The sequence below is a fragment of the Populus alba genome, chromosome 17 (genome assembly GCF_005239225.2).
Source record: "Populus alba chromosome 17, ASM523922v2, whole genome shotgun sequence".
Lineage (NCBI taxonomy): Eukaryota > Viridiplantae > Streptophyta > Magnoliopsida > Malpighiales > Salicaceae > Populus > Populus alba.
In genome coordinates this window covers 13748515-13769591 of record NC_133300.1, presented here as the reverse complement: position 1 = coordinate 13769591, position 21077 = coordinate 13748515, and the positions used below count along the sequence as shown (strand labels likewise).

The 21077-nt window shown below is 35.1% G+C and overlaps 2 protein-coding genes across 2 annotated transcripts; one reads left to right on the top strand and one right to left on the bottom strand.

Moving 5' to 3' along the window:
• The first annotated feature begins 874 nt into the window (after positions 1–874).
• On the top strand, positions 875–4497 carry LOC118060399 (ninja-family protein AFP3). Its single transcript, XM_035073623.2, has 2 exons — positions 875–1904; positions 3834–4497. The coding sequence occupies exons 1-2, from the start codon at positions 1250–1252 to the stop codon at positions 4325–4327; spliced, it is 1149 nt and encodes a 382-aa protein (XP_034929514.1). The 5' UTR covers positions 875–1249; the 3' UTR covers positions 4328–4497.
• Positions 4498–5302: 805 nt separating this feature from the next.
• LOC118060398 (LRR receptor-like serine/threonine-protein kinase RPK2) lies at positions 5303–9256 on the bottom strand. Its single transcript, XM_035073622.2, has one exon. The coding sequence runs from the start codon at positions 9026–9028 to the stop codon at positions 5597–5599; it is 3432 nt and encodes a 1143-aa protein (XP_034929513.1). The 5' UTR covers positions 9029–9256; the 3' UTR covers positions 5303–5596.
• Between the last annotated feature and the right edge of the window lie 11821 nt (positions 9257–21077).

The following is a 21077-nucleotide window of genomic DNA, read 5'->3' as shown; positions in this document are numbered from 1 at the left end:
TATTGTATTTATTTTAAAATAAAAAACCAAAATAAAGAAGAAGAAGCCTGTCACCAGTGACTGCACCATGTGTAAGCACACAACGAAACCCTAAAAAAGTTCAAATTAAACAGAAAGAGAGGGAATAAATAAGGTATAACAAGGGACTTTGTTTTATTAAAAAAAACATTAATTATTCTTGCTTATCATAATACAAACAAAAAAAAATTAACTAGATATCGAAAAGACAACCTATTTAATAGTTGTAATAGATTACTTATTTCAAAATAAATATTATATGCTTTTATATTGAAAAATAATGATACGATTTTTGAATAATTTATTGTAATATAATATCAGTAATCAACACACTTTATTATAATACCAGTTAAAGCATCCAATTCACAACAGTCACAAGATAAATAAAAAATATATATTTTATGTATATGTGTGTGTGTGTATAAAATCCTATCCAGCAGTTAAGAATAAAAAAAAGAAAAAGAGGGAGACCATAATTTGACTCCCAAGTCTTCCCCGAGAAAAAAGTTGCGGCATTACGAGGCCGAGATTTTAGAAGGACACGTGGTGGAGAAAAGAAGTTCCACGTTCTAGATTCCGACACGTGTTTTGTTGTTATCATCTTTCTTTTTACAGTTTAAAAAAAAGAAATATCACAAAAAGAGACAAATACAACAAAAGAGCTGGCGACGCTACTTTGGCGTCTCCTCGGAACCTGCTGCTTCTTCTCTCCACCCACGTGGCGGCTTCTGGCTGTGTACCCTCCTTCATGCATTCCACGTGTAGAAGTATTACCATCTCAAGGGTATTATCGTCACTCGGTCCATCACAACCTGATATTATCGTCAAAGAGGCAGGAACGTTGCTGCATATTTTCCTTTTCTCTTTCTTTCTTGTTTGTTTCTTGATTTACCCTTCGTTCCAAATTTTCTTTTTCCTTAGCTTTAAAATTTGTTTGTTCCAATGATTTCTCTTTGGTTTCTTGGAAAATCTTGGGTTGTGAAGTAGAGAACGTTTTTTTGATGTTTGTAATGAGAGTAGTTTTGTGTTTTGCAATGGAGAAAATGACAAGTTTTAGCTCAAAATGTTTGGTTTGTTCATGCTGGGATTTGAAGTTGTCGGTTCTTGAAGGTTGTCTTAGTGATGGGATTTCAGTTCCTAATCAAATTTCAAAATTTGGGTGGTTGTAGTTTTCTTTCAAAATCCTTTTGACTTCATTACCTCTTTTTTTTGTTTGTTGATCATCAAATTAATGGCACAAACAGAGAAACTTCAGAACATTGAAACCGGCCAACATCAGCGTAATATTTCTATGAGCAACAATCTTCCTAAGGAGTTGTTGCAAAGATTTATATCTGGGAATCATTATAATCACAGACTCAATGGAGAAGAAGGAGAAGACGACGATGTTGAGCTAAGTCTTGGACTTTCATTGAATGGTAGATTTGGTGTGGACCCGAAAGCCAAGAAGATTACTAGATCATCTTCTATAGCATCAGATTTTATTAACCCAACAGGAGAAAATGGAAGTGCTTTTGTGGTATCTAATTTGGAAAGTAATTATCTTCCAAGGACTTGTTCTTTGCCAACAGAGACAAAAGAGGAGTGGAGGAAGAGGAAAGAGATGCAGACACTTAGGAGAATGGAGGCTAAAAGGAAGAGAACAGAGAAGCAAAAGATTCTGAAAACAGTGACGGATAAAACTATGGGTGAGGAAGATAAGAGAGAAAATGGCACAAATGGTGATCACCATCAAAAAGAGTTTCTTAAGAGTTTCAATGGTTTCTTTGGTGTTGGTGTAGAAGGGCTGTCAACACAAGCAGAAGTAGCAGCACCACCATTAACACACGAATCACAAGGGACTGGATCATCTGGGATAACAGAATTTGAGAGCCAGCCACTTCAAGGTAACAAAAATGTCTCTCTTTTATTTTCCTTTCCTTTAAACATTTGCTGCATGTGTGATTACTTTGATGCTTATTTGAAATTTCATTGCTATTATTGTCATTAAGATGCCGTAAGTATGGATGTTGTTTGAGCTTGATACCGGCTTGTTCAGAATTCCCCCCTAATTAATCTATGAAAGTAGACCAGTTGGAGACTTTTTGGCATCTTTTTAGCTATTATTTTGTCTACATGGTTGGAGATATTACAATAATTATGTTTACTGTGGTTATTTTCATTAGCTTTTCCAGCTTGCAACAAGCTGGCCTTCTGATGCGTGACAAATATTTAAAGAAAGATTAAATTATGAATTAGAAGAAAAGGAGCTGAAGAAGAGAACGAAAGGAGATGAATAAGAGGAAATATTAAGGGAGGAAAACCAAATTATGTCAAAATAATTAAATCTGGGCTTAAAACCTAACTTATCACAGATGATAAACCAAACTTTTTATCAATAAAATGTCAAAAATTACAAATAAATAGTTAAAACCTGATGAGAATTAGATTTCGGCTTCAAACCCACTAAATAATAAAATTATAATAAAAGAACATAAATTAAAGTCCAATAGTAAAACCAAATAAAGTTTAGTAATTTGGGTTTGTACGTTGCTAATCCCCTCCCAACCAAAGAGTGATGGTTTTGGACTATCCTTCATCGTCTCTGTCTATACACAAGTATATTCTTTGTCACGGGTCCAGTGTTCCCACTAATATAATTCTTTGTGTATCATTCAGCTCGATCCAAGTTTACTGCTCTGTGAATGTTTTCACTGTTTGATGTGTAGTTGTTTTGCGGTGAGAAATGTGTTCTAAAGTGTTAGAACTCATAAAGGCCTTTAAAAACCAATTTCCAATCGAGCTTTTGTGTGCCTCTTATCCCTTTGCTATTTTAAGAACTTAGTTGACGTTAGGATAGGCCATCTAAATGTTGAAGTAATATTTAACGATTGGTGATTTCATGTCGCATTTTTCTCAATCCTATTTAACCATGCACCAGATGTTTCTCTGTTTTTGTCATCTTCAAATTCTAGCCATTGCAAAACAGTATAACAAAAGCTATGAGTGCCCGTTTACTAACTTCACTTGGCCCTTTTTTTATGATATAATTAGTGCACAACAGAGTGAACCTGAAATGCATGTGATCGCATTTTGTCTGCAATTTATACATGCTAGCTTCACTTGAGGCTTCCTTCAATCCATAGCGTCTATGCAAATTTATGGAAGACTTCAAAGGCATAAGCTTCCTGGCTACCTTACTCCAGATGTCAGAAAGTTGACTCTGGCAATCTTAAATTAATTAGATTTCTGGGGAAAAAAACAGATAGTTGAATCTCTAAAACACATGCTTCTGGTTCTTTTATTTATTTAACCTCTCTTGTTGATGATAATATTTTTAAAACTTATCGGGGTGGGATCTTCATGCCCGAAGTACTTGGGCAAGAAACTCTTTTAATGGCAAGCTTGCATAGCTTCTCTTGGCATAGTGACACCCCTGGCTAAAGCAAAACTATCTTTGGAGCTATGCATGCAGGTGAATTTAATTATTCTTCTCTGGCTTTCAAATTAAGTCTTTCCGTTGAATTTCAGGTAATGTCGATATGAACATGCTCATGCTAGTGAAGCTCATATTCTGTGGGTGCCAGTCTTGTATGATACACCTGAAAATAATGGCTTTTTTTTGTTGTCTTGAATGTATCTACCTTTGAGATAATTACCTTTCTCGCAACAATAGTTCGAGCTCCAGGTTATCTCCCTCCATGTCAGCATGGCGAGCATCTTCTTGGATTATATAAATATCACCTTAACTTCCATAATTTCCGATTATATTTGAATAAGAACTCAGTTTCTTTAATCCAACCTTTTATTCCTCTAGTTTGTTTGTTGCAATATAGGAATGAACAAATACACCGAGTCAAGAAGCCCTGTCAGTGTTCAGTCTTTGTCAGATTATGAGCAGAGATCAATCATTGCTCCTGGATTAGTACTAGGTGAAAAATCAAGTTTCCCTGCCGGAGTTGCAATGGAAAAGAATGGATCTAACAAACTTACAGTCACTGAGAATGGAACTAAGGAGGTGGTGAGGGATGTGTTGGAGGATATGCCATATGTGTCCACAAAAGGAGATGGTCCCAATGGGAAACACATAGAAGGTTTTCTCTACCAGTACAGGAAAGGTGAGGAGGTGAGGATAGTATGCGTTTGCCATGGAAGCTTTCTCTCACCAGCTGAGTTTGTCAAGCATGCAGGTGGTGGTGGTGATGTAGAACAACCCCTTAAGCATATAGTGGTTCACCCCTCTCCCTTTTTTTTAACGGTAATTCTCATGCTAAAAAGACAGCGAGGAAAAGGAACCATGGAGGTCAAGGCTAATGAAGTTTTCTTTTGAATCTCAATTTTTCCCCGGTTACTGGCTTATGCAGATCACCATGCCTGTTACTGCAAACCTAAATTATTTTTCCTCCATTTTCAGCTGTGTAGCGTGATGCAAGATTATTTTTTCTAATGTAAAGCAGGCCAACCTGGTGAATTGTGTCTATGGCCTGGTTATTTTGTTTCCTTTTTGACAGCAGATGAATTCTTGATCAAAAGTTTATACCCAATTGAGCGCTAACAAAATACCAGGGGTCTATTGCTGGACTGCTTCAAAAATTGGTATAGAAGCGAAAACAATGTTCCACTCTTGCCTACTCCTTCTAGGTTAAGGAATTGGACGTCCCTGACCAAACTAAAAAAGAGAGAATTTGTAGCTGAGATGCAAGACTTCAGAAACCGGCAAGTAGTCAAACGGTACGTATTCCTCAACGACTTCGGTTTGAGCTTGCGGAAAAAGCATGTTCATGAAGGAGAGGGGTGAGACAGAACGACTCACCACCTGTGGAGTGGAGATCTTAGCAACATAACAACACAACATAAAGGAAGTTCCATCGATACACAATCAACCGTATACAAAGTGGTAAACCACGAATAGGCAGTTGTTGACTATAAATAATATCATCTTGTCCAGCTTGTATACCTTATTGCTTGCAGCTGAAGGAAGTAAAATTGGTTCTCATGATCGTTGCTGTTGCTCGTGAACCAAGTGAAATGAACAGGAAAAAAGAACCATCAAAAGCATGACTTGCACAGGGAAACAACACCACAATGGCCAAATGCAGAGCTAACGTTGTCACTACAGGGCGAAGGTTGTGATTTGATCAAGAAGGCAAGGCGTGGATCGCCTTTTGCTGCTCCAGCAACCACTGGAATGGACTTTAGATTAAAATCCCTATTTCATTGAACTTCACATGATAAGTAGAAGTTCAAACTGCACGATTCGTTTCAAGGGCAATACCTTGGCATTGTTTACGTGAGCACAAACATATTCCCAGCAAATATCTCGATTCTATGGCTTTATTGAACAAATGGAAACTGAGAAACATGTATACACCGTGGCGAATGAACATCTGCATTCTTTTGCAGATTCACCAGTGAGCCCCCAGGTGGGGAAACAACTTCGAAAAATGGGGGCAAAACTATATTACACTTTACAAGTGGGAATAACTACAGTTTAGCTCTACCTACGGGCAGCCCATAATGAGGACCAAGAAAGCATAAATACAATGGGCCTTTACCCACTACAAATCCCTATGTTAATCAAACAAACATTATCAAGCAACTAGCATGAAGGCGGTTGCAGTTGTTTCAACCGACGGACAACCTGCTTCATTGTTGGCCTGGTAGAGAGGGAGTCAACCGTACACACAACTGCCATGTGTAAGACTTCTACCAAATCATCATGTGGACCTGCATCCCATAGCCCTGCTGTAAAGAACTCCTTAGCTCTGCCCTGCCGTAGGAGCATACATGCCCAAGCAACAATGTTGAAACCATTCCCGTACGATGAAAATGATGGATCCAAAGCTTTCTTGTCTGAAAGTAATTCAAGAAGCACAACCCCATAACTATAAACATCGGCCTTATCTGAAACACGGCAAGTCATTGCATACTCCGGGGCAACATATCCGAAAGTCCCAGCCACACCTGTTGTAGCATGGGTTTCAGAGGTTCCCAAGAGCCTGGCCAAACCAAAGTCGGATAGATAGGCGTTGAAATCATCATCTAGCAGAATATTACTGGGTTTGACATCTCGATGGAGTACACGTGGTACACACTGATCATGAAGGTAGGCTAGTGCTCGAGCTATGTCCAGAGCAATTTTGTGAAGTATCCTCCAATCCACAGCCCTCGTGGACCTTTCCTGGATAAACTTTTCCAAATTACCACCTGGCAAATAGTTATATATGAGGAACATTTCCGTTTCACTGGCATGATAACCAATCAAAGTGACAAGATTTGGATGGTGGAGTCTTCCAAGGGTTTTGATCTCTGCATGGAATTGTTGAATTCCCTGGAATCGTCCAACTGCAAGCTTTTTAATTGCCACCAGAACTCCGGGAGAGATCTCTGCCTTGTAAGTGGACCCAAAACCCCCATTGCCGATGCAATTACTTGCATTGAAGCTCCCAGTAGCCCGCACCACATTCTCAAATGTCAGGGGAACCCCAATATCTGTGAAGATTGTTACTTCCTTTCTAGCAGATCCCATTATTTTGGACTTTGGACTCAACTTTCTGGTGTAGATGAATAGGAAAATAAGAGCTAGTAGAACAGAAAAAATGGCTGATGCAGAGGCTATTGATGCTATCTCAATTGATGTGAAGCCACCACTCCCGTTCTTCTGACTTTGACCTGATGGAGAAGTATAGCTTTGTGCCTCAGAAGCCCTTCCTGGAGAATCTGGAGATGGCGATGCTAGGGAGAAAACATGGCAAGGGTGTAGATACGGGTTTCCAAGAACACTGCTACATTTCATCAAATTGTTACTTGATGGCAGAGGCCCAGACAAGTTATTGAAGGAGACATTAAAGATTGAGAGCAAAGTCACATTTGCCAAACCAGAAGGAATCTGCCCGGAGAGTTTATTGTTATTGAGCAGAAGAGCAGTCAGATTTCTCAACCTCACAAGATCATTTGGTATCTCCCCAGAAAGCAAGTTTGAAGAGAGATCCAGAACCTCTAAAGTTTGCAGCTTCCCTATGCTAGAAGGAATAGAACCAACTATTCTATTACCAGTCAAAGAAAGATACTTCAAACCACTTAATTGGCTCAAACTTGATGGTATCCGGCCTTGCAAAAGGTTCCAACTCATGTCAAGATAAACAAGAGAAACTAATTCGCCAACACTTGGTGGAATGGTCCCAGCAATCTGATTCTTAGATGCATCCAGAAGCTTGAGTGATCTGCACATTGGACCCATATTTGCCGGAATCTGACCAGACATTCTATTATTGCTAACATTGACAATCATCATGTTCAATCCATCACAATTCTCAAACAAGATCCCAGGAAATGGCCCGCTGAGCTTGTTGTCTCCAGCCAAAAATGTGTAAGCAGTTTGCTTTCCTAATCTTACCGGGGAAATAGGAAGGGACTGGAGAGTACCAGTAAAGTTGTTGTCCCCAAAGTTATGAAAAACTGAGATTTCACCATTTCTTCCAAGTGACATAGTAGGACTTCCTGCCTTAGCTTTATATGCAAAAAATGATATATAGGCAGATGACGGGTCATAAACATTTAAGGGATACTCAATTGTGGAAGGAACAGGAGGGCAACTGCTGCTATAGAAACTGGGGATGGAACCTGACAATGCATTTCCACTAACATCAAAAACAGTCATACAAGGAACTCGAAACTCCTCATGAAGTTCACCATAGAGCCCATTGGAGCTCAAATCCAGATACCGCAGCTTATTGCAGCGACTGAACCCATGAGGGATTTCTCCTTTGAAGAAGTTGTGAGACAAATTGATCATTTCCAAGCTATCACAGGAATCCCAGTTGCTCAGCAACATGCCGTCAAGGGTTGCGCTTGGTGCCCACAGCATCCTAAGTTTCGGAAGAGTCATGACATCTGCAGGAATACCCCCTTGAAAAAAATTGAAATCTTCATTCACAGAGCTCAAATGATCCAACAAACTGGTCCCTCTCGTACCATTAACGTCCTGATACGGATCAAACATATTTGAAAGCACAAGCACAGACAAAGCAGAGCAATTTCCAAGCTCAGGGGGTACCGACCCGCTAAGACTATTCCTTGACACATCCAACACTTCTAGCTTCCCAAGCTTACCCAGTTCACGTGGAATAATTTCTTCAAACATATTTGAATACAGCAACAATGTCCTCAAATTCCCACAATTCCCTAAATTACTAGGAATCCCTCCAACCAAGAAATTCCCAGATAAATCTAAATGCTCAAGTTTCTCACAATTATATCCGAAATCCTCAGGTAGGGAGCCACCAAGCTGATTCAACGACAAATACACACCCTTAAACCGACCAGCAAACCCTGGAATTGTCCCGTTAATACGATTACCAGCTATATTAAAGATCTCCAAACCATCACAGCGAGAAAGTGAATCCGGTATCTCTCCTTCTATTCTGTTAAACCCTAAATTCAAAACCCTCAAGTTCTTTAACCCGGAAAATGAAACCGGCAACGACCCAGATACCAAATTACCCTCCAGATCGAGAACTTCTAACTTCTCCATGCCCCATATTTCACTCGGTATCAACCCGAGAAACCCATTAAAGGGCAATGATAAAACCCTAAGTTCACTTAACCTAGCAATCAAAGGCACCAACTTTCCCATTAAAATTCCATTACTACCTTTACAATCTCTCCTAATCCCAAACCCGTACAGTGAAAGCTCAATAGAATCACCAGAACACAAAATAGCACCTCCACCTCCACTTTTCTTACCTCTGTAGTTTCCATTTCCAGTGATATTAAGCGAAACGACACGCGAATTAGCATCACAGGACACGCCGTTCCAGTGACAGTGGTTGGTGCTGATCAGATTCCAGCCGGAGATAAGCCCTGAAGGATCAGAGACTGAGTTCTTGAACTGTAACAGCACAGATTTGTCAGAATCAAAAGAAGCGACGCCGTTTAGTGACAGAGAGAAGACACAGAAGAGAGAGAAAAGCTTCAGTTTTGTGAAAGATTGCCACTTGATAACTGAAGAAAGAAAATAAGAGGAACCCATTTTAGAACCCTCAAAAGGGTCTCTAAAACACTGAAAGCCCCTCTCTTTCAGTTTTTGAAGTGAATGACTAGAGAGGTTTTTCTTTTCTTCTCTGTTTTCGAAAACCCTAACCCTAATTTTAGGGTCTTTCACTGAGAGAGAACAAGTAAGAGGAAAGGAAAGAGTAAAGATTCAACAGTATATGTGTTCTTTAGGAAAACGCGTTTTTCGTTTCTTTTTCTTTAATTTCTTCATTTCCTTCTTCTCTCACATTTCTTTCCTTTTCATTTTTCTTTGGGCCAAACATCGTTCTAGCCCCCCTATTATCATGTAATTCTCAGCTTAGTTTTCTAGCAAACTAGTTCTTCAATTAAACCTTTTTTCAATGCCGTCTTAATCAAGTACCTCCACCATACATTTTCACTTAATTTTTGCCTGCCATGCTACAAAATGATTCTCGAGCTAGTCCTTTCTTATTTTTTTTTTTTAGTTTAACATGGGTGTCCGAGCCAGCTTGTGCGTATGAAGTTTGTAAGTCCCCAGTGGCCATCATATTCAGGACTCGGACCACAGAGGTTTACCTAGATAATATATAATTATGAATGTCCAAACCAGTTTATTTATATCCCAACTAATCCTTCAATACCTTAAAATTAAAGAATAGTTATGCCTCTAGTAATTATAAGTTTTATGATACTTTAAGCAGTAATTTATGAAAAACAAACTCAGAACTTGACCAATTAAAATATACACCTCAAGATTTAACTTGTATATAGTGATTAGTTTTACATGTTTATTTTGTATAAATTTTGTTGATTATCAACTTTAATAAAAATATTTAATTGAGATTATTATGAACTTGTTATAATTTTCTGTGATAAAATTAAGAAATTTTTTAAATATTCTCTTACTATTTTCAATAATCAAAAGATAACCTGGGATTTGTCATATTTAATATTAAAGAACGGCAGTACATCATAATTCTTTTTGAAATTTCTAAGATCTAATTGAAAAAAAAAAAAGTTCTAGCAACCATATAAAAAATGTAATGATAATGAGGGGACCAATTCGAGGCTCATCTTTTTCGCATGCCTCAAGAATTTATTTGATTTTGTTTACGAATGGAGGTTTGTAGCAGAGGGAAGGGAGGTGGGGTCCAGGGGGAAGTAGTCGGGGTCCACAGGTGGTCAATGAAAGCCAGCAGCCCCGTCAATTTAAGGACTCACGGTGGTTGGCTTGGCCTCCCTCTTTATCGTTCACTAAAAAGAAATATTATAATTATAAAAAAGAAAAAAAAAAGATTCCTTAAGGTTGAAAACGTGGCTGTGGATAAAGGATTCCACGTGGGGTGTCCTTCCAGAAGGTGAAGATGGGGGCCACCTGCCCCCTCTTTTGTTCAGCTCCAGTTCACGTGGTCCTGAACAACCACGATTAGTCGTTTAAAGCGAAAAATGTTGAGTCCAACGCGCCGTCGTTTGCTTTGCTTCATAAACACTGCAGAGAATGTGCTGTCGTTATCCTGTGATCCGTTATCCTCTGTTTGCCTTGGCTGGCCTGGCCCACACTTATAAAGGCTTGAAGCAAAGGGAACAAGTATCTTTATTGGGCTAACAACAAACATACTTTAATTAGAAAAGCAGATTATTACGTTTCCTGCTTTAGTCTATTTTAATTTTAATAATAATCCCATCTCTTTTGGGCTCTTAATCTTATCTTTTATCAAATAATTACGACCAAGTGACGAAGGAGTGACTTCACCTTGCCTAAATTGCACTCCTTGTATATAATTAGGGCATGGATTATAATAAGCATTCACAAGAATCACATATGTGAATAGAATGATTGTTTTGGTTCATCTTTGATCTTGCATGTGAATGCAATCCTATTCGTAAAGATTCAAAAATATATTTTTTAATCTAAAAACTTAAATGATTATATAAAATTTCAAGATATAATATAGTCTCAATTAAAAAAAAATTGGCTTGAAAAACTTGTGCAAACTCACTCTATATTGTGTTATTAATTAATCTTAATTAGAAGATAAAATGAGAGTTGTGAGATTTGAACTCATGGTCATTTGTTCGGTAAAGTTTTGATTATATATCAAATAATAATTTTAACTCGGAAATTTAAGCTATTAGATGAGTTCTCGATTTATATTATTCTCTAATAGATAATATCCATGTTTATTTCATTTTTATACTTTTAAGTGGAAAAATGAATTATCTTGATTTTTTTTAATTTATTCTTTATCAATTCTCTCAAATGTTTCATGCTATTTATCAATAAAGTCCTTTCATTTTCCTGAGTTAGCAAAACTAGCAAAAATGCCTTTATGTTTCAAAAACTTCAATTCTCCATCAAAGTGTTGATTTAACTCTTGAAGTTTCTCCCCCGCATGATTTATTTTAAAGAATATGTGTGTGTTTTATTTTGAAAGCAAATTCACTAGACAAAAAACATTGCATAAAAAAATACCATTAACCTACAAATTTACTTGTTATATATCGCATTTGGCATTTTAGTACAATTTGTTCATGTAAATGTTCATATTGTTAACTTATGAGATATGGTTTTCATGTAAGCATCATACTATCAACTTGAAGAATTCAAGTTGGTGTCGTATTGCAAGAATTTGGGTGTGTTCATGCACTAATAACTTGTAAAATAAATAATTTAATATGATCGAAGTATATTGGGCATGCCCCGAACCTTATATCATGTATAATATAAGATTTGCTGACACAAAGAGAATAAGTTGTTCTTGCCAGTTTTTTTTGACAATCTTGTCCATTTTTTTCTCTTTTCTCTTTTCTTCTTATACCTCACTTTTCTTAGTGGGTTTGGTTGGGCTAAGGTTATTTAGGCACAATTCATTTTTTTTTTTTTTTCTCTTATTCTTTTTTGGGCTTGGCAAGGTCAAATTAAGGACTAGATTGGAGAGTTGTTAAAGAATCATTGACTAAAATGGAAGGAAAAAAAAGTGTGTATGGCGTAAGCTTTTCCTTGCTGTAATTAAGTGACGCATAAGTCGTATGGTTGGTGTCTTCTTAGGTGCATTTGGCTTGGTCTTGATAAGGGTAACATTTCTCAATAACACGTGTTGTTAGAAAAAAATTTACGTTACTCCAATGACATGTTTTTCTGCCTCTTCTTTTCCTTTCCTTTCCTTTTTTTCTTGTTTCTTATGCCTTCTTTCTTTATTCTCTTTCTTACCTGCCCTATTAAGCTTATTCTTGGACCTGATTAGGCTTTTTCTCTTTTTTTTTTGTCTTTTTCCTAAAGCCCAGTTAGGCCTCATCTTTCTCTTTTTTCTCTTTTCCCTTCCCCTTCCCCTTTTCTCTTATTTCTTATGCAAGGTTGGGCCTTTCTTTTCCCTCTCCTTTTTTCCCCTTCCTTTTTTTTTTTTGTCTTTTTTTATCCTTTTCTTTTCTAGTCATAGTTGGGTTTTCCTCCCTCTCCCATTTTCTTCTTTTTTCTTTCTTCTCTCTTCACTCTTTTTTTTTCTTCTCAATCTTGGTTAGGCTGAACCTTATTAGATTCGGTTGGGCTGAATCTCATTGGATTCGGTTAAGCCCCTCTCCTCTTTACTCTCCTTCTTCTTGGGCTTGGTTAGGCCTGATTTATATTAGCCCCATCAATAATTTAGGAACCCAATCTATAAGTTTTGATTTCAAAATAATTTATATGCAGAAAGCATATGTGTTATTGCAATTCTCCTGATATCTTGTAGCAACTAAGAGTTCCATATGAATAAGATATGTTTATCTATAAATAGCTACTAGATTCCTCTGGAAAAAATCTTCATTTGTTATTTATGCTCCTAGTAATGAAACTTTTGATTGATGGTACAATTTGAAATCAATCCTCATGCCAAACTAATATCTCAATTATCCCTTTTTTTTTTTTTCTTCTTCTTATGCCGACTTAATTTTGTTTTGATATAAAAAAGAGAGTAGAAGTTAGAGTTATGATTACATAAAATAAATTAGGAAAGAATGGAGAAGAGAAATGTGAATTTAAATTAGAAAGCCCACTGTAAATTCACATTTCTCTTCTCCACACACACACACACACACACACACATCTTGTTTTTAATACGTTTTAAGTTGATAAATTAGTTTTTAAAGTTATAAGGGTGTTTATTAGGTTTTTTACATAAAGATAGTTTAAAAAATGGATTTTTAAAGCCAAATAAACAGATGGATGGATTATATAATAATTCATTCTATAATATAATCATAAAAAAAAACGTATTGTAAGTGATTTATATTCTATCGATAATTCATTCGGTAATATAATCACCGATTGATTTACAAACAGAAAAAACATGTAAAAAAAAAAAAATTAATGGCATCATTCTGTCAGTAATTCTATCGGTGAGTATGACATAAAATTGACAGAATAAACTATTGGTAATTTCATCGGTGATCGAATTCATATTAACGATGAAATTAACCCATCAAAGATTTACATATTGTCAGTGGCAAAGTCCTATAATGTTTTATGAACTCTCTAGACCTTTTAGAGGACTTAGTTTGTTGGTAATTCTATTTGTATTTATCAGCGGACAAGTCCTGTAATTTTCTTTTAAGTCTCCTGATTTTTCTAAGGGACTTAGTCTATCGATCATTCTTTTTGTAATTCAAATTCCATGGTAATTCCATCAATATTTTTTTTAAAAAAAGAATTAAAAATAAATAAAATAAGAAAAAAATTAAAAGGAATAAAACTAAAATAAAAACCAAACTTTTATTATTAATTTAAAAATATTATTAAATACAATTTATCTAGTGGATAGAAAATGAAGGAGTAGGAGAAGGCGGCGGAGAAAAAGACAGATATTCACGGGGACCAGGTGGATTACGAGGTGAACCATTTGTATAAGTGAGGGTTGACAACAACTCCTCATACAATCACTTAAATTCGACCATCGCGGACCTAAATTTGATCATATCAGCACTAAGTTGGGTTATTTGAACTTTATTTTTTTTCTTGTACAATTGCTTGAACAGCCAGAGATTGAGAGGTCAAACCCAATTACGAGGAACCAGCGGTTGATACATTACAACATATTCATATATCCTTGGCCATAGTGTTTAAGATATCGTAAAGTTGATTTTTATCAGGTTTACCTGAAGATCTAGCCTTCAACCACAAATCTAGATCGAGTTTCAAATGGATCGAAAAATCATCTTTGTATCTCTCTTGTAATCAACTGTTATATGTTTCCTGAAAAAAAAATATCAGTCAAAAAATTTAAAAAATAATAACTTAAAAAACATTGTTGAAATCTAAGTTACCACAAACTTCTAAATTTAGTTATCCACGAGTTGTTGCACCCCTTTTCAATAGTTATCATTTCGTATGTGAGTTTCAATAAAAAGATTCATCGGTCTTGGATCGCATCCAAGAACTATAACTTGCAAAAGGTAGCTATTGTTAGTCATACACTTTCATATAAAACAAAATTTTACTATCCTCTTGGCATGCGAAACAAACAAAATGGATCTGCTAGTACGCGTGGTAATTGAACCATGAATCTTCCTTGGAGATCTAAAATCCCTTCACATAGCCATATCTTCTTAGCTTGGAAGACCTCTTTCTTTTGCATGTTCTTTGATTTTTTCTGTATCTCATACCAGAAATTACGCAACCTGATATATATAAATAAAATATCGATTAAGATAACTAAAAATAAAATTTAAATACTTAAAAAAAACATTTTGAATTCAATCTTACTTAATGACGTTATGATTCTCCAACACTCTCATGGTAACAATGCCATTAACCTCCTCCCAGTAAATCTTTTTCTTAAAAGTAATTAGTTTATTAAAAATAAAAAAAACTAATCAAATTTATTAATAATAATATTTTTTTATGTATATAGTAAACTTGAACTTTCTGAATTAAACATCAATCATAGGCTTCCATTCAGGATGTTTGAAAACTTGACTCCACTGAAACAAAAGCACTTCCATCAATGATTTAATTGCCGATATTATCATATGAGTAAACCTAAAACTCCATTTATTCATTGAAGTTAATTGTTTAAAAATTATCCATTGTTGTTAACTTTTTTAATCGTGCAAGAAAGGAAAACAAACTTACATGTTGATCGAGGTCAAGCTTCCGCTTAGCAATGTACTTTCTAATGTACACATACTTCTCATAAGGGATAGCCCCTCTATAAGACGGTATCGCACTCATCAAGCATGCGTTGAGAGAGATTGACCTTCTCTTCGTCATCTAAATAAATTAAAGCATAAAAAAGGTAATAAAATTCTCATTATGTCCTATTTTTAAAAACAATTGACAACATCTCTCCTATACGAGAGACTACTTAAAATTTTATTAAATGCAAATACAGATAAATAAATAAAATCACAAACCAATTGATTTTACTTATGACTAATATTTAAAAAAAATCATAATTTTTTTGCCCTCATAATTTTCTCATTCTATGTTTTGCATGCATCTCAATGAACTAAGTAATCCACACTTTGAAACTAGCCACAGTCGTTTTTTTTTTTTAACTATGTTATCTAACCTAACACTAACCAATATTCATCCATTTTCACCTTTTCAAATACATTCATACACAAACCCTAATTGTCTAAATTTGAAGTAACTCAACTATTAGGAAAAAAAAAACAATAAACAAAATCTATTGCCATGGAAAAAAATTGCAATTATCATGAAAAATAAATCTCCAAGTCAAACATGTAAAATCCCTAATCATATTTATACACATGGAAATACAACAAGAATAAGCACAAGCATGAGATAAAATCAGATGCATGCATAATATTCTATCATGTCCTTTTTACATGGAAAATGGCATGACAAACACATCCTAGAACTACAATTATTTTCGATATCAAAAGTCAAACACTATGTTAGAACCTAAACTTTAATAGGAGACTATATTGAGTTTACGTAGTTATAGGCCAAAGCATAATTACACAAACACATGCAACTATAAAAACACCACAAAAAAAAATAGGAAGAGTAGGAGACTTACTTGGCGTGGAGGCATGAAGGATGAAGACTTATCTAGCGTTGAGGATGGAAAAAGAGGGGAAGAAATGAGAGAGAAGATAGAAAGATGTTGACAAAGAGAGAAGAGAGGAAGAGGCTGTAGAGAGAGAGATTAACAAGAAAAAGAGAGAAGAAGAAAACATTGTTGACAAATAAAATAAAAGATTCTGGTATTTTAATTGGAGTTTTTTATGGACAAAATTACCAATGAAAAATTCAATATTTATTGATTTGTATGGTCTATCGGTAATTCTGTTGGTAATTAAAACTTTAATTTCTTAATAAAACCTATAATTTCTAAAACCCCCCTAAAATTCTCCGATCAAATTTCATTCGGTCGGTGATATGTAATTTTTAGGGCAAAGTCATGTAATTGTTTTTCCAACTTTCTAGAATTTTTCAAGGGACTTAGTCCATTAATAATTTCATTTGTAATTGTTAGTGGCAAATATATGCAATTTTTCTCTAACTCTCTAGAACTTTATGAGAGGTATAGTCCATCGGTTATTTCGTTTGTGATTGTTAATGGAAAAATCTTGTAATTATTTTTCAAATTTCTAGAACTTTTTGAAGAACTTAGTCTGTTGATAATTCTATTTATAAATGTCATGGCAAACTCTTGTAATTTTTTTCAATTCTCTGAAACTTTCTAAGGAACTTAATCCATCAATAATTACATCTTGTAGTTGTTGTGGAAACAATTTTGTAATTTTTTTTGCAACTTTGGTTTGGTATGCAATACAAATAAGCAATCAACCCTAGAATGATTATTTTTTTTTTAAAAAAAAAAAGGAGTGTATATGTAATTATCTCAAAACTTTGTTTCCTTGAGACATCATGTCAAAGTTTCGGATGACCACAACTAGTCAACTGCTTCAACTCATCAATCAATAGTCAAAAATAAACTTTTATATCCATATCTGTACTATTAGGATCAAATATGACCATAAATAAAACCATGAACTTCGATATCATACACACTCATAGTGACAAGTTGTAAACATTGAGTATCACTAGCAAACAAGAATATGGTGCAACAAATAACCCAAATAGATTGAATCCATCTATACATAACCTAACACATATATTCTGTGGTTCCATTGAAAACTAAGGATGCACCCTATTAATCTGCTTCCAAGTTTCACCATAAGAATTGTGCACGATGACTCCATCCACTATATCATGTGAATGATACCATGTGCTCAACAGTCTTTGAACACATGAATAACCTTTTCAATCTAAAATTAATAGAGATGCATGTATCTCAGTTTTCTATGTGCGACAAAAGTCTTTTCTCTACTAGATTTGGGTTTATACCAAGCATGTCCACAAGTTATGTGCCCGATCAAATATGCTTTTTCTAGGTAATACAACAAGCAGAAGTTTGTATATATATTAATTTTCTAGTATCCTTGTCTAAGGGGTTTTATTATGGACTTGGCAGTATAAACGTTTTTTTTCAACCTATTATCTTTAGGTAAAATGCATATTTGATGATTATATCATAATTAGCCCTACTCAACCTTATAATCTGACTTGATAGTGAACACTATGAAACAACCAATAATTTACTATGACTTATGCACCCATCCTATAATGGTTCATCAAATTCTTTTAAAAGATCAAATAATCTAGCTGTATTTGCATTAGGTTCTTCATCTATGATTGAACATTTATCTGCATCACTCTGATTCATTCCTTTCACAAGAACAATAATTCATTACTTATATGAAACCTATATAAAATATTGATGACATGTATTAATTAATAATATGAACTAAACAAATTATCGATACCTAAATAATTAGCTATCATTGATTTAACTCAAATCTATTCAATCTATTTTAATAATACCCTTAAATCATTATCAATTTTTTTCAAAAATTCAAATTCCTTCAAATTTATTAAAAAATTTTAACTTAACAATAAAATTGACAAAATGTGCAACATATCCAATTATATAAGTCATTATTTATTACATTACAAACATTTAAGTTACAAAATCAAATTTAATTTTATCAAATTACAAATAAATATAATTTTTTTAAAAATTTTCAAACAAATCCTAACATGTACAAATCATATATTCATACAATAATTTTTATAGAACAACCTATAAAAAAAAGTAAACACACAAACAAACTACATATACTACATAAAAATACTAAAAAAACAATATTCAAAAAATGAGTTATAAAAAATAAGGATATTAGTGTTGAGATGATGTGAATTTACGATGATAGGAGCTTGATTTATAACAAAATAAAAAAGTGTTATATGCGCTGTGTTTTTACAGAATAAAAAAAAAGAAAAATGAATGAAGAAGAAAAAAGGATTATTTATCATATTATAATTTAAATATTACGAATGTATTGAGCGATGGTATTAGCAAATAAGAAGAAGAAACAAGTTGCTATATATTAAATGCTGATCTGACAGTGACTGAGTATTAGCTACGGGCAATATACACATTTTTACAAGTGATTAAAGAGTTTATAAGCAGCCTGATTTCCCTTTCCATAAATCCATTTGGTAAGAATTGCACTACCAATAATCAATACAGAGAAACTCAAGCATCAATATTTGATCAAGGACTGCAAAGCACTTGTTTTATCCTCTCTTTTTTCCCCATTATTTGAGACTGACGCTGGCACCCTGGATAAAAAGACATGCAAACTACAGAAATGCTGTCAATATATCAGTCGCAATTAATCTAATGTAAGAATCAAACCTGAGTTTTCCCCTTGGAAATTTCTAAATCAATATATCTTTGTAGATAATTCTTATGCTGACTTTTTCTCAAATCTAAAAGCCAAACTTCTCCCATTGAATTGAATGAAGACTATACTGTATATTCTAGAACCGAGTTTAGATGGTGATTCATACCTTAACTATAAGCTCTAAGGTTTTGCAATGGGAGAAGACTCGCCAAAGCTAGAAACAATGACTGCAGAGAATAAGGTTCGTATTTAGATCCGATGGACAAGGCAGGAATTCTTGACAAAGAGGGAGATGTGCAGAGGTTGGATTTAAAATATTTATGCAGAAATCTCTCTCAACAGCCATGTAAGCAGCAAGAGAAGCAAGGAAACCAGCTATTTCCCTCAGCCTTTTGGGTTGTTCCAGGGGTCTCTGCTGGCTGTGACTCCTGTTCCAAGTGCTTCTCCGAGGAATGCTTCTTCATCACCTCATTAAAAGAAGAACTTCTTCCTGAGGTAGCGTCCAATCTGAAATGGAGTTTAAAATTAGCTTCAGGTACCTTTCAAATAAAGGACAGGCAAACACTGGCTGACCTAGCACGTAGCAGAACTAAGAAATCTAAATGGTCTAATAATGCATGATAGGGAAAGGGTAAGTTGTAGTTATAGAAATCCAGAGTTCCGAATTTATTTGAAAAAATGTAACCTTTCTTATCGGTCCTCCATAGTGGATCACTGTCAGAGGAGACAGACAGCAGGCAGGGAAAGAAACGCATAATTTATGTCAAAATTCAACATAAGATGGTATGTTATGGAGAAATTTAGCTAAACAACAAACTCACTAATTCTAAATGCAAGCCTATAAGAATTGGAGACATATTCCCACGCACTCGTATGAAAAAGCAAAGAGATGAAAATCAAAGTTTTATAACAACAGAAGCAAGCGATCAGATCAAAATTCAAATTGGAACAGTAAGGACAGTGGTGGTATGCATGCATTTGAGTACCCATTCCTGCACTGATAGATGCTTCAAACAAAAACCATTTTATTCTGCATGGATAGATTGTCAGGTAACTTACAGCGGGAATTGAAATGATCTGTTACTGCTGGAGAGGGAAACTCGAATCTCCTCAACATGATGCATCTTTTCCTGACAACTAATGTTCTCTGTTGCACCCGGAACCTCCTTTGTCGGCCTGATCTCAGCTGTTGATTCAGGTTCCTCTTCTTCAGAATCAGTTGATTCTTCTTCCTTCACTATTACGTCTATTGATATATCTTCATTCTTTCTATCATTGTTCTCTACTTCAATGACAGGGCTCAAACTGGTTGAAGCATTGCCTGTCTCATCAAACCTGGGGAGTTCTCCCGATTTATACAACATGAAAGCATGATCTCTTGAGAAGCTACCATTCCCCATGTAAATACTGAACAATGAATCATTAGAAGCAACGCTCCATTCTGCAGGATTACTAGGCTTAGCAAAAATGGATGATGGGATCCTATTTGGATCGTACCCTCCAGGTTGTCCCATCACATGCAGTTGAGGTGATGGTGGGGGCAATACTTGTGTGTTGATAAAAGGATTGTAGCTGGGAACTTCTGCTGGAAATATCGGTCCTTGTGCTGACCCAACATCTGCTTGTTTTGATTGGATAAAGTGACTGGCAAGAATATCATTTTCAACCTCACTAGATCTTGCTGAAGAATCCGATGCAGAGGAACGTGAACTTTCGAGAGCAAGAATAGGTTTTTCGTCAGTCATAACCTCATAAGTTTTCAAATGCTGGCTACCTCCTTCAAAATCTATTAATTTCCACCCCCACCTTCACCAGCTATATGGTATTACTTGTCTGATCACACTACTTGAAATCAAGCTCCCTATGCTGCCTAGGAATAGGAATTCAAGTTGCAAATCAAGAAGGAAACCATCCATATCAAATTACAGCATATTCAACTCTTGTAACAGAGCTTTCAGAGGTTACAATTTCCAGTTTCAGAATCAGTCAATGAATGTATACACAAATGCTGCATCAAAACTAGTCCCTTTGTATTAATCAGTCAATGCAAAAGAAGAAAAGGGCCATAATCCGAGAACAGAAAAATTCAGTAGAATCCTGAGAACTTTAAGACAGAGCAGTATATGGGCAATAACTATTCAATCAATATATGGGACATAATTATTCAATCAATGGCCTATAAAATTAGAAATATGTCGCATTAACAATATAAAACTTCTTGAATACAAATACCTGTCAGTTTCAGCTCTTTCAAGCGCAATAAATTAAAAATGATCTTTTTTCCCCTGAAGCTTCCTTGAAAAATTTTG

What these genes read in the sequence shown, in the direction of transcription:
- LOC118060399 (XM_035073623.2), top strand. Translation starts at nt 1,250, where the DNA reads ATGGCACAAACAGAGAAACTTCAGAACATTGAAACCGGCCAACATCAG. An exon ending in TGAGAGCCAGCCACTTCAAG is followed by an intron (nt 1,905 to 3,833) that starts GTAACAAAAATG and finishes GTTGCAATATAG; the next exon opens with GAATGAACAAATACACCGAG.
- LOC118060398 (XM_035073622.2), bottom strand. Translation starts at nt 9,028, where the DNA reads ATGGGTTCCTCTTATTTTCTTTCTTCAGTTATCAAGTGGCAATCTTTC.